The 13,609-nt window shown below is 42.3% G+C and overlaps 3 protein-coding genes across 4 annotated transcripts; 2 read left to right on the forward strand and 1 right to left on the reverse strand.

Moving 5' to 3' along the window:
* Nucleotides 1-483: 483 nt before the first annotated feature.
* Nucleotides 484-3,476, reverse strand: LOC118415044 (ubiquitin-conjugating enzyme E2 A). Its single transcript, XM_035819424.1, has one exon. The coding sequence runs from the start codon at nucleotides 3,320-3,322 to the stop codon at nucleotides 2,843-2,845; it is 480 nt and encodes a 159-aa protein (XP_035675317.1). The 5' UTR covers nucleotides 3,323-3,476; the 3' UTR covers nucleotides 484-2,842.
* LOC118415043 lies at nucleotides 3,392-6,740 on the forward strand. Of its 2 annotated transcripts, none has more exons than XM_035819421.1 (3): nucleotides 3,392-3,521; nucleotides 4,415-4,924; nucleotides 5,524-6,740. In XM_035819421.1, exons 2-3 carry the CDS (start codon nucleotides 4,448-4,450, stop codon nucleotides 5,992-5,994), a joined length of 948 nt encoding a protein of 315 aa, XP_035675314.1. In that variant the 5' UTR covers nucleotides 3,392-3,521; nucleotides 4,415-4,447; the 3' UTR covers nucleotides 5,995-6,740. The 2 variants fall into 2 exon arrangements, with proteins under 2 accessions (XP_035675314.1, XP_035675313.1); XM_035819420.1 differs by having other exon boundaries at nucleotides 3,406-3,540.
* Nucleotides 6,741-8,320: 1,580 nt separating this feature from the next.
* Nucleotides 8,321-10,798, forward strand: LOC118415042 (archaemetzincin-2-like). Its single transcript, XM_035819419.1, has 2 exons — nucleotides 8,321-9,617; nucleotides 10,063-10,798. Exons 1-2 carry the CDS (start codon nucleotides 8,919-8,921, stop codon nucleotides 10,339-10,341), a joined length of 978 nt encoding a protein of 325 aa, XP_035675312.1. The 5' UTR covers nucleotides 8,321-8,918; the 3' UTR covers nucleotides 10,342-10,798.
* The last annotated feature ends 2,811 nt before the right edge of the window (nucleotides 10,799-13,609 follow it).

Raw genomic sequence — 13,609 nt, forward strand, 5'->3', positions numbered from 1 at the left:
GAACAGAAAACATAATTGAGGGTACTCACTTAGATGTTAATAAAGTCTCGTTTAGAACAAAACTTATCAAATAGTCATGTTTTGTAAACATTGGTACAACTGAACTATTGCCAAGAACCTGGAGTAATGTTATGTAACAAAATTTTCACCCTTGATTTGCATTTATACGAACATGAATTGATACCACTTTAAGCACTTGTATTTCTACACAAACACGCAAAAACGTTACAAAATTCAGCTGCTTCATGTCCGGACGTCCGCAAACATTCTGTTAGCATATTTCTTGAGGGCAGAAATAACGGAAACTTAGTTTGAAACAAGTCGTAGCATTATTACAATGCCCGAAGCATTTTCTTGGACCTGTTCTAGGAAGAACTTGCAGTAGGAGAGGTGAAAAGAAATTGTGGTATACATGTACTTTCTAGGAGGAAAGAATCGTAATCTATGAGTCAACCTCGAAAAAACGAAACAGGAAACATCACACATGATCTCACCATACATACACTGTATTTTTGTTCTATACAATTTCTGTTATGTACAGCTTTTACCGCACATTATCCTCCTAGGCCAATCAGGCGTAAGAATTAAACATCAGTATGTACCATAATTACAGTTCTCTGGTTGCAAGATAAAGTGCAGAAACCTAACTACATTCATATAACAATCATGTCTTCATAGATACACTTGTTAAGTTTTAAGAGATCCTCTTCCAGCCACTATGCAACATCTTGTGGGAAGGTGTGCTACTATTCATGATGACTTGACAAAAATGAACAAATAATGGCCGAGCTAAACTTCTACACTAACATACACAAGAATTGCTAATGCAGGATACCTGGCTGTAAATATTGTCTTACAGGGGATTCAAACAAAATGGCTATGCCATAATGCAAAAACATATGTCATGTGTATTAGCACCTCAGTCCTAATGAAAACCATTTTCACTCAAGCTTGATTAACTCAAATGTCATCATCACCTTTTAGTTGTTTGTTTCAGAACAATGCTGCAATACACACCCCATCTCCCCAAGGCATGCAGGACACTACACATCACTAGGTTCATACCAATGAGGTTATGTAAATCTTATCTTTGTTGTAAGGACCTCATGCCTTTTCATGGAACCAGTGGGACATGAATCACTGTCTCATATTAATGGGCATGATACATCTCCCCTCTGTATCCGTTTTTCTAAAACTAAATTTGAACAAGCATGCAGTGATAGCACTGGGTAGTCTAGACCATAATGAGACTGTGACACCTCATGCAACCTGCAAAGCCCTTCCTTGATACACAATGTATTACAATAAGTGTTACTTTGTGCACGTGTGAGTCTATCCTGCCATAAAGTCTAACAATGTATCTCCTCATTTAATGTCCCCCAAACTTAAAGATATATAAAGATGTCCAAGGGGCTTGATACAAGCCTCTCCTGCAAAACCCTACATAATATAATCGATATAGCATTTCTCGTAATTTGTACTGCTTCCAAATAGTTCCTAGTGTAGTTCAAGATCTGACAACTTAAAATATGATATTTCTGAAGTCTCTAAGCCCCACAAGGAATCAATTTACATATATGAGAATACTGTAAGTGTCCATAATACTATGAGAGTCACATTGTATCTGGTGTCATTTCTCTTGTCTTGCACAGCAGACATGACTTTCTAATCTACACATTTTAACTGCCCCACACAAAATACATGTACAGAATACAGTTCCCATAGTACTTCAAGACTGAAATGACTCTTTCGTGTTTATCAAGATAGAAACAAGGTCAGATGTTGTGATGAACATGGGTACATTGCTTTTCCTGTGACACTCAAACTGGCTGAAAGCAACATCACAAAATGATATCTGCATGTGGACTGTTTCTGATGTTGTCAAACAACTTGAGAGAATCATATTACATTTTTCTGTACATCTACAATACATGCAGCAAATTAGATACTGGTAAACCAAAGCAGAAAACATCCTTCTACTCCATCCTCCATGAGATTGTTGACAACACTGAAAGTACCACATGCTTACACAAGGTTTGGTCTGAGGAAAGACTACATCAACAAATAGTAGGCATCCTTGTATACCACAAATCTTCCCAACTTCCAATATTAGCACAAGCAAGTCTCAAGAGACCACTTGTTCCCTTGTTTGGAAACACTGCCTCTTGCTATGACATCACCACTTAAACATTTTAAGTTGCAACGCCATACGATACTGAAAGGGGGAGGGGGGCAAAACAACAACCTGTACTTTCTGCTTGAGTAAATATCCACTTCGGTAGTAAAGAAACTTGACTGTTGAATTCACAGAAAATGAGTTTTTTGCTAGAATGGCATATATAACGGATAAATGATTTGATGATCAGGAGCAATACATATATACTAAAAAATACAGCAGTTGAAGTGATGGGGGATACCTTAAACAAACATTTGTTCATTCTCGTCTGATTCGCACAATGTTAATGTACAGAAAATGTAAACTTTGTCATAAAACAATGAAGAAAATGATTAAGTCCCATACTGTAGGTGTCTTCATTTAGTTCTGGGTGTATGTTTCTAGATTATTTCTGGAGTGAATCAGTTCTGCTTTTCTTCCTTTCTTGAACTTGAAGTTTCATGAAGTTGAACAGTCCTCACAGGTGCCCTCCATTCAAAATAACATTAGCTTAACAGCTGTTTCTCCTGTTCTCACAAGTTTTCTCAACTTTTTTCTGAGATGTTGCGTCATGTATATCCTGTATAGCATAGTTATAGACACGCCAGAGTTTTCCCCTAGTGTAGTTGAACACACACATTCAAAGATCATACAGACTGAAAGCACGACAGTCTACGATCACTGTCGTCAAAGCACGTGGTCCTCTTCTGGCACTTCGGCCCAGCTTTGTTCTACGATGGCCTGGACCTTTTTCTCGTATTCGCGCTTGTTCTCTTGATAAAGTTGCGCCGCCACGGAGTTTGCCGGCGAGTTGGGGTTGGGTTCATCCAGAAGGGACTGGATGGACGTTAGGATGGCGGAAACGTCGTACGTTGGCGACCAGCGATTCTGCAAGATGTCGAGACATATTTTACCGTCGGCGTAGATGTTGGGGTGGAACATTTTGGAGACGAAGCGCACGGTCGGCGGTTTGTTGGGGTACTCTTCTGTGAACTCTAGGGTGAGCTTGAAGGTTCCGTCCTCGAACGGCGTATCCTCGGGACCGAAGATGACGGCATTCCACAGCATTATGTTGTTGTCTGTTGGCGCAGCGCTCACCCCGCAAGGAGGGTCTTCCTGGAGCCGCTTAAAGTCCCTCATGAGTCTCCGACGTGCTGGGGTCGACATAATGGATTCACGGCGGGCCTATAACGTCCCACAAGTGAACAATACTTGGCCGAAAATCGGCAAATTTCCCGAAAATTCTATCTGTTGACAAGGACGTAACGTCCTCACTGCGCAATCGCACAAACGACGGGATGTGACGCAATCAGGCCGCAATGCCATGTGGGAAGGGCGTGTCAAAGGTCATGGACGAACACAACAGGTGAGGCAGCCTTGCCCAGGTAAACATTCACCATTTCCCTTCTCTCAATCTTGTGGCGCTCTTAATCATGCTTGGATGCGGGCTAAAGGAAAGTTAGCATGACATTTTAGTGGAGAAATGTTGCGTTCGGGGTCAGAACCTCCTGAAATGCATGCAAAGACTGCTGGAACGAGCATAACAAATGAGGCCCTCTGATCTTCAAGCAGATGTTGAGGTGGACAATATTGCAAGGGCTGCTAGAAAAAAAAACCCAGCCTGTCATGACATTAGCTTCAATACTCCAACATGTAATTGGAGATTACCCCTTTCCACAGTACAGAGAGCAGATGATTGATATGCTGTAAATTTGAGAGTCAAAAAAATTAACGGATATCTCAAAAACATATAAGACTTCTACAAGATCCCAAATCTCTGAGGTCTTGCTACGTTTTTTCAATGATCTTTCAGTGAATGCAATAGTTGCCATCGTCTTCATAAAAAATACTGGTCACTGAGCCCAGAGGGAAGCTGTCTTTCAATGAATGATATGCAATGAATGCTTTTAAGAGCAACTACTCAATGGTCTCAGCAATCTGTCAAGAAGTGCTCAATGGTCCGTTCTTATAAGTCTCTTTCAACAAAGGCAACATTGTTGAATTTTCAACCACAATGGTGTACTAGTAGATCACTGACAAATTGGTGGATATGGAAAGAGCAGTGAAAAACTGATAGACAATTTACAAAAATTATGCTGACTGCTGAGATAGACCACGCTCTGCATGAAAGATTGCTGAAAATTAAAGATCGACAAGAAAAATATGCGGTGAATGCTAGTGCCATCTCCAGCAAAACAGTGCTAAGTAATATAACTTATACGGATGGCTGCAATATCCTCTATTTCATTCTCTCTGAAGACGTGGTGCTGTTGAACAAGACTCTACTACGCCATGCCTCCTAAGAAGTGCAATCCGAAGAATCGCAGGGAGCATCACGAACCCTCTGGTCCTGCATCCGAGAGGGCTACCGATCTCTCAACGGACTCTGTCAACTCCAAGGGCTCTGCTGATGGCGGCCAAGTCATGATCAAGAAGAGGAGGACAACCGTGGCCACCCTGACCGAGCCTGAGGAGGAGACCATGCTGGTGTTCCTGAGGGAGCACCCTGAGCTGTACAACAAGAAGATTAAGGAGTACAAGAACCTGCGGAGGAAGGAGTCCCTGTGGCAGGAGAAGGCAGCGGAGATGGGGCGGAGCGTGGAGCACCTCCAGACGTGGTACCGCAGCATGAGGACCAGGATGGCCAGGCTGCTGAAGAACAAGTCCAGCGGAGACTTCACCGACAGGGACACCTGGGTGATGGAGAACCTGGCCTTTCTGAGAAAGCACATCGAAGCCGTGCACAGGGGGGGACTTAAGAGAGAAAGAGTGAGTATTTTCATCTTTTTTACTACCTTTGCAAACTTATTTTGCAAAAATTGTACCATTTTGTTCTTATTATTTACCTTTTTATGTACTTAGAATATTGTTGTTAATATGTATCCTGCCCTTGTCCAATTCCATATGTATTGTCTCTGTTTTTGTCAGCACCTGGCTAGCCCTTTGCAATACATGTAGCCACAAGCTAGTTGGGCAGCCATGGATCTGCGTGCTGAACAGTCAAACTAATATTAATAAATAAATAAATTGTACCCTTTTAAATTGTATTTTCTTTACTGCCCATATTCCACATATCATCGCAGAATCATGAATAACACATGGGGTAAGTGATTCTTTAACCTCCTTGGGGTAAGGGAACAATTACCATGACAGCTTCTGTGCTGCACATGCTTACTGTACTACTGTGTCCAGTTGTCATGGTAATGCCTTGGTTTGCCACATTGTTACTCATAGATTTCCCTTTTTCCCCCACATGCAAAAATATCTAAAATATGCTTATGTTAGATGAGCTGCTTGTCCTGTGTAACACTAACTCTAAAATGGGCATTGTGAGATATGAAATAATTAATGACATTGTTCATTTTCAGATGGCTCAGGGCCCAGGCACCCCTCCAGCCATCCAAAGCACCAGTACCGGCAGTACTCTCGACCCCGTCACTAACCACATCATGATCATGCAGCAGCAGCTGATTGACCGCCTGCAGCCCCAGGGGGACCCGGAGAGGCTGGGGTTCGCGGAGTGGGTGCGCGCGACCCTGGTCAGCCTGCAGCACGACGTGTGGAGGCGCGCCCAGCGGGACATTATAGACGTCCTGCACCGTGCCATCAGGGAGAATGACGCTGCAGACCAGTCCGATGCCGGTAGTCCCAAACCATCGCTTTGCACGGCCCCGCCTCCGACTTCAACAGGGCCTGCCGCACCCCCGTCTCTACCCGCAAACCCTGCTGGACCCTCCTTCGATCGTTACAACCGGCTTCCGTCAAGTCAACAGATGTGGCAAACCCCGCCCAACCAGTGGCCAGGCCACGTTCCAAACAGCAGCAGTTCCTTCTCGTGATCTTAGTTCCTCTCATTGGTCTCAAACTCTGCCGCAACCTTGCTCGACCCCTCCTAGATCCTTCCATCTCTACCAGCATTCCCAACTTTTGACAGCTAGGACAACTGCAGCACTCTTCAAAACTTGGATACTGATGAACTGCAGGTGTCTCTTTTGACACCTAGGACAGCCAGAGCCAGTTGGGTATACAGCCTGGCTCTAAAAATATAGAGCTATAGGTGGCGATGTAGTAGATCTGGGGCTGGTGAGACATGGTCAAATTAAAAACAAGAAAATTTTTATTAAATTAAGCTAGTAAAATTGCCTGTGTTTGAAAAAAGAGAAGGTATTGCTGAGATCTTGAAAAGGTCATGGGTACAGAACCATTTTTTCTTAGCATAGGGAGAGCCCTTGTACTCACTGGTAAAGGTAAAGACCAGCCCTGTACATTCCAGAAGTGACTGTTAATATATTATTACCAGTGAAAGTACTGTCAGTGTTATCACTGTACATGTAGACAGTGCCAGAAGTTGCTATTCTTAACAGCATATCCTTATTCTTTCTCTGTGTTTTTATTCATGTTTTTAATGACTGTGACTATAACTGAATATATGTTGTAGTTTGAAATATCAATGTGAAGGGTTTGATAAGGAACCAGTAAATATGACCAATATTATTAATTACAATTTACAACTGAATATTTGTTGTAGTTTAAGATATTAATGTGAAGGATTTAATGATAAATAGATAAAGATGATCGTGACTATATACACTCGGCACAAAAAGTTTGGAATATCAACCTTGGTATATCATATTTCCGTTATTTAAGCATCAATTTCAAAGTATTTTATATCAATAGAAAGCTTGTGTGATTTTCTTTCCTATGGTATCAAACTTATTATGATTGTAAACACATAAAACGAGCACAAGGCCTGCTTACGTGACTGGGTCACGAAAAAAAAAGTGCCCAAATTCCCCTACTTCTGTTCAACACTACATCGTCCTGTTGATAGTGGTGCGTGTGTCACTGGTTCAATCAATCCTCTTTTCACCTCACATTTTGTATACGGAACATACAAGGTTTTAGCACACTTGAGTAGAGTACATCTGCCCTTTCATTAGTTGGATGGCAGAATCAAAGCGTGGATGCGGCAAGGAGAACCTCACGCTGACATGACGAGTAACTTTCGGCATTTGGTGGTGGAGGCAGCGTCCGATGGTGTGGGGCGGTATAACCACTATAGGGTAAACAAGACTCGTCATCATTCCAGGCAAATTAATGTGGTGACATATAGGGACACCATCCTCCATCCAGTAGCAACATTCTACCTCTTCAATGTTCGACCAAATGCCATTCTGCAAGATTACAACACCAGTCCACAAAGAGCTGCTTGAGCACAGTCTTAGGGTGGAATAGCCTTCCTACGGCTTATGGCTAGCACTCGATTGATCACCTCTTGCCATGGTTCAGATTTTTTGCTTGAATAAAGAGTAATACTAATAGTAGCTTTGATTGACATGTCCTGTTTAGTCAACTTGCCTTCATTCACAAGTCAATACTGACGGAAGAAAATGAGCAGAATGGAGTGATTGACTTTAGTAGGGTAATTTTGACACTTTACCTCTGTGACCCCCTGTATGTAAGCGGGCCTAGTCCTCGTTCCATGAATTTACACTCATAAAATACTCTACTTAGATATGCTACAAAGAAACTTGGATGTTCTGTATACCAAACTTTAGGTGATAAAATGATTGATTGAATCATTGTCACCCGCGGCCATAACAACGATTGAACCGGACGATACAGTTTTGAACAGAAACGGGGGAATTTGGGCACTTTTTTTTCGTGACCCACTCACGTTAGCAGGCCTAGTGTATGTTCCCTGAGTTAACAATGATAATGAGTTTAATACCATTGGAAGAAAATCATGCAAGCTTTCTATAGCTATATAATATATTGGAATTGATGCAGAAACAACATAAATATGATCAACCGAAGTTGATATTCCAAACTTTTTGTGCTGAGTGTATAATTAATTGGATGTTTGTTGTAGTTTAAGATATCAAATTGAATATGAAGGGTTTGTGAATAAAGAAAGAAGTGAATTTGGAAACTCTTTTCGATCATACGTTTACATCATGGATCCATATTGTTCCATTCCAAATCATGAATGATATGAATCAGATCAACACAACTGCACTTCAACATTCACAATGTCTATTCTTCTTCCCTCCTACTCTCCTTTTTTTCTTTTTAGACGTTTTTATCGGACTTTCTATTTTGTACTGTCTTCTTTAGTTTATGTCTCACGGCCTAGGCCTTAGGCCAGACATCAAGAAAACAGTACAAAATAGAAAGCCTGATAAAAACCCCTTAAAAAAGTATTTAAAAAACAGCTGGAGCCTAACCTCTGCTTGGAGAGTACCTTCAGAGGCCTGTCACTGACACAAGAGGAATGACACATGGCAGTGTTTTAATAGTCTTTTTATAAAAGTTTTGTTTCCCTCAATCTATTCATTCTAAAAAGATAATAATCAGCCTGCAGGATACTCTCCTGGCACCTTTCTCTACCCGACTATTTTAGAATAGAAGTTAAGAAAGGAAAATAACCATGTGGCATATAGAGATGTGTAGAAATTTTTGTTTCCTACAATGAGAAATTGTATTTTTGGAAGTTGAGAATTTGGTCAATCAAAGACTGTAGTTAACTGCTTTTGTATCACTATTTCTTTCAGTTAGGATTTTCATCATTTCTGTATCATCACATCCTGTGTTTTCTTTTGTTTTCTAGCATTGCAGGAACTGCCCTGTCCAGAAAGTAAGACAAGTCTTCAAGGCTAGCCATATGATGGACATGAAGTAGAGATGACAACTGAGAAACATTTGACAAGAGACTTTGATAATAATGAAATTACAGCTGGTAACCAAGTTTTGACAATGTGACATGATGCAAGACAAAAATACTAAATATGTTGTTGGAAGTCTAAAAAAGTTTGACAATGTCACACAGAAATTCTATCAGCTCAGTAGTGGTTACCTTCAGGGCAGCCCACCAAGTCTGGACCAGGGTAACAACCTGTTCACCCCCATGCTGCCATTGGCACATCCCATCCACCGCCAGACATATTCACAGTGGAAGTATTCCATGTTTGTCAACACTCTGTTCCGTAGGAAGAGGGGAAGGAACCTGTACCTACTCCCCATTGGCCCATTTCCTGCAGACATAACTGAGACTGAGGTGGCTGGACTCAGACTTTGGGACTTTCTTAAAGGCTTTGCTGCTGCCTTCTTTTACGGACTTGATGTACATGTGCTACCAGAAATTTCACTGGAAAACATAGACTGCACTAAACGGGTACATAAAAACACCAATCAGAAGCAAGTTTTGGTTGGGGACCTTTTCCCTTATTTACAAAAGATGTGCCCTCCCGATGGATATTCTGTTGTCGGGATATCCTGGACGGACTTGTACCCTTCAGAAGAGTTGAACTTTGTGCTCGGGGAAGCGTCGTTTGTTCAGCACAGCGCGGTGATCAGCTTTGGACAGTTCGAACCAAAGCTGTACAAGGATGGGCTGAGAGTGAGGGAATGTGGGAGTGAAGGGGAGGATGAGAGAGCAATCATGTTACTGAAACTCACCAAGGTGAGATGCAACTTGAGAGAGCTTTTAAATAGTGATTATCCATTGCAGATCCTCGCAGATACATACATGTAGACTATTGTCTTCTTTCCAGCTCAATTCAGCCACTTGTCACTACTGCTTTATTGTGAACAGACAACATCCATAATGCAAATTAGATATGCTAAGTGACCTGAGTGAAATGAGCTTTATTTTTAGCACAGTTCATGCATACATCATATATGACTATGAATAATTTAACAGTATTTTTCAATCATGCTATAAAATAGTCATTAAAGGAATTAGGACACGTATACAGTATGGTACATGCAGAAAAAAAAATTTTAAGATTAAAATCCAAACTTTTCACAGTTTAGTCTTCAATTATAGTGACTAAAGCAGAAGTAAAAGAGGTAAACAATGGTAATTAAAAGTGAAAAGTGATTGCTCCATGATGTTTCTGTTCCAGTCCCTGTGCCATGAGAGCTGTCACCTGATGGGGCTGTCCCACTGTGTCTTCTTCCAGTGCCTGATGAACGAGAGCTCCTCTATGGAACAGGCCTTCAAGCAGCCCTTGTTCCTATGTCCAGTGTGCCTGAGGAAACTCCAAAAGATGTGCAAATTTGACATCAGGGAGAGATACCACATGTTGAGAGAAATGCTAATCAAGTGTTGTCAGGCCGTGGAGTCTCAGTATTTTGCTGATTCTGCAGAATGGCTTGATAGGTGTTTATCATTTTTAGATTAACATGATGATGAGGCAGAAAGAAGCAGATTAGGTGGAATTTTCCATTTTCTATATTTACAAATATCTTAGTCTATTTCTTAATCAACAAAGTTAATAACTCTTACATGTGATAGATGTTAGCAAACATTAAATGTCACTTTTTTATTTTGACATTCTTTGTAGTCGTTTACTTAATTTTGTTGGACTACACATATTCTGTTCTGTTGGGCGTTTGAGTAAATGTTTTGAGTGGTTAAGCATGTAGCTGCCTGTACCTGACACCTTATACTTGTCCTGATCACGAAACTACAAACACTTTGTTAACACAGTAAACTTAGTCATAGTTACCCGTCTACCAGCAAGTCAGAATTGGACTCATGTGCCACCTGCGAGTGCACAACAGTTGAGAGGAGGATGCACACAGAAGTCATTGTCGAGCATGTCGATGGACAACCAAGACCAGCAAATCAAGCATGGCTATTTCATGCTGCAGGGTATTGATATTTTGTGTCAGTGAAAATAGCTAAATATTTACTTTTTGCCTTGTAGCAGACACCATTAAACATGGTCACAAACCAGGGGGTCAAAATCAACATTGATACTCTAATATTGCCAACGTCCCAACATTTCCAACCTATTAAACTTCCCAACCCCTTTTCACATCATAACCAAACATAACCTTCTGGCGAAGGTAAATATCACTGCAATCCATAGGTTCTAAAGTTGTGCTGACCACAAATATCCAGAAACAAAAGCGCACAGACAGACACACAAAAAACAATACCTCCACTTCCCAAGATCTGAGGTAATGAATTAAGGGTAATATTTTGTTGCCCAAATGAAAGGCACGTGTGGAGAAGGTTGCCTTCTGTCATCCTTGACCCCTCCCACAGTGCAGATACTGAGGTAGCGCTGGTGCCAGCCGTTTGTGTACATAGCTAAGACTAGAGTGTAACGGTGGTTGTTGGTTTCTTAAGGGTGCGCCCGATAGGTTATGCCATCCAACAAGTCACTTAAATGGGCCCAGCTTTTCTTTCCCGGCCGGGGACTTTCCACACCAGGAGTGCCGAGTGCCAGGTCATTGTGTGACGTATATACCCCCAGGCTGGTACTCAGACGGCAGCCAGCCACAGAACGACGCACGAACTCTCGGTGTCACAGTTCTACAGGGGCGAAAGTCTGAGTCTGATGTGTGAACCCAGTGACTGAACCCTGGAACCGGAGCGGGTAGCGGAGTTGCCGTTGTTAAGGGCTGAATGTTGTTGGGGTGAGTTCTCTGTCACTCTCGTATGGTGGGGTAAGTTTGGAGCTTGAGTACGTATAGTATACATTTGTAATTTGTGTCGAGTCCTACAAAGCTAACATTGGTTACAGTACAGTGACTGTAATCTCAAACCCACTGTCTGTAAACGGGGAGGTCCAGAAAATGTATCAATTTCCCGCCCGTCTAAGATGTGGGCAAAGATTGTGGTATGGCACGTATGCCATGACTGGCCTTTGTTACACATAGAGGTGTGTGACAGTGCCAAAATAGATGGATACCTCCACGGTAGCCTGATAGACTCCGTAATCCGGCTTGTGTTTTGCGTCTTTCATGAGTTTTTGTCAGGCTTTCTACTTGGCTGGCGGCCAGAGATACACACATCTAGAAATCCTGACCTGAAATAGAAAGCCCAGCAAAAACACCGAATCCGGAAAAGGACGCCAAAAATAAGCTGGAGCCTAGCCTCTGTCTTTTAGTATCAGGGAAACTAGTATGCCAAAGAAGTCGCTGCGGCCTATGTGGCCTGGGTACCAAGCCCCGGTCTGATCTCAATAGTACCTATAGTACACACACAGGGGTGGGGGGGGGGGGGGGGGGGGGTGCTGTAGAATTTCCTTGGGTTGTGCCGGCATGTTGGCCCTTAAGAGATCCTTAAGAGCCGAGGAGTTGGGTCCTGGAAACAGTCTGGCATCAAGGCTATTGTAAATACTTCAGGGGGGAGGCGTTACTTGCATGGTTGATCATCTAGCCAATGTCTCTTCAATGATTAACCGTAATGACCCATGTGTGTGGGTTTATAGGTTATCCATAGATTAAGAACGATCCTTGCCATGTTTTTTTTTTACTTACCTTAAAGCAATACTTTTACACCCTGTACAATATTCTAGGTATGAAGTCAAGAGTCACACATACAAAAATGACACTTGTCACCGGTCACTTAGCTATGGCCGTCTAATGAAAAGGGACCTTTATGAATTCAGCATAATCTGCAGGCAGTCCACCTGAATTTTGCAGGAAGCATAACATTGTCAGATGCCACCCCCTCCCTCGCAAAAGGGAAAGTGTTCGTGTTATTTGGAATTTGCTGGTGCAATATTGTCGAACCTTGACCAGTCAAGGCCGAGCCCACTAGAACAGAATTCCACAGCTGATATTTCTTCTTGTCCTCCTTCAGAAACGGAAGCGGGCGTGTCATGACTTTGCTCGTGGTTTTGGCTAGTACTAGTATTTATATGCTTTCGGAAACGACGCTTTCATTGAAGTGACAAATACTGTAAAATAGGAAATGTTAGTGGTTATGCTCGATCGTGATGGAGAGGTACTTCAAACCAGCACGCGGAAATGTTTGTTCTACTTTCTCCCCGCCCACACCCTTGTTTCAACCGCAAAGTTATACAACAACACTGACACACTCAGTTTTCTCCCCACCGCGGAATTGATATAAATCCCGCGTACATTTCCCCTTTTTGCAGTACGGTACACTCTCGTAAACTGCCTTTGTCCCGATCCTTTACATTGACGTCACAATGCTGCTTGTAATTTTCCACCTAGCTCTTTCACCATGATGTCATCGTCAGTGAAAGAGCTATACCGTACGCGTATTGAGAAGTATTAAAAGTAATTTCATCAAACCCCGGCAAGGGACTGGTGGACGTTGTGAGCTAGATATCGAAATGAAGCACCCTTGCCTAACAAGTTGAAGATCGGACAAAAGATAAGGTGAGAGAATAGCAAGCCAAGTGCTTTTTCTTCATGCAATAAGACTCACTTTCACTGGCACTGCGCTCGTTGTACTACTTTGCCTTGCCGTAGGCAGACATACATGCGGTAGTTTTCCGTTATCACCACTTTTGGCATTCTGTCATTGTCTAAAAATATCAGGACAAAAGTCGCTACCCAACCAAGGTCTCACCAATGGAACAAACATAAATCAATATCAAAGGATGGTTAGTGTCTAGCCTGACTAAGATTGCGCTCCTACCGGCCGGTGTGACAGCCGATCTCCCCCCCCCCCCGGGGGGGGGG

The sequence above is a fragment of the Branchiostoma floridae genome, chromosome 4, assembly GCF_000003815.2.
Source record: "Branchiostoma floridae strain S238N-H82 chromosome 4, Bfl_VNyyK, whole genome shotgun sequence".
Classification (NCBI taxonomy): domain Eukaryota; kingdom Metazoa; phylum Chordata; class Leptocardii; order Amphioxiformes; family Branchiostomatidae; genus Branchiostoma; species Branchiostoma floridae.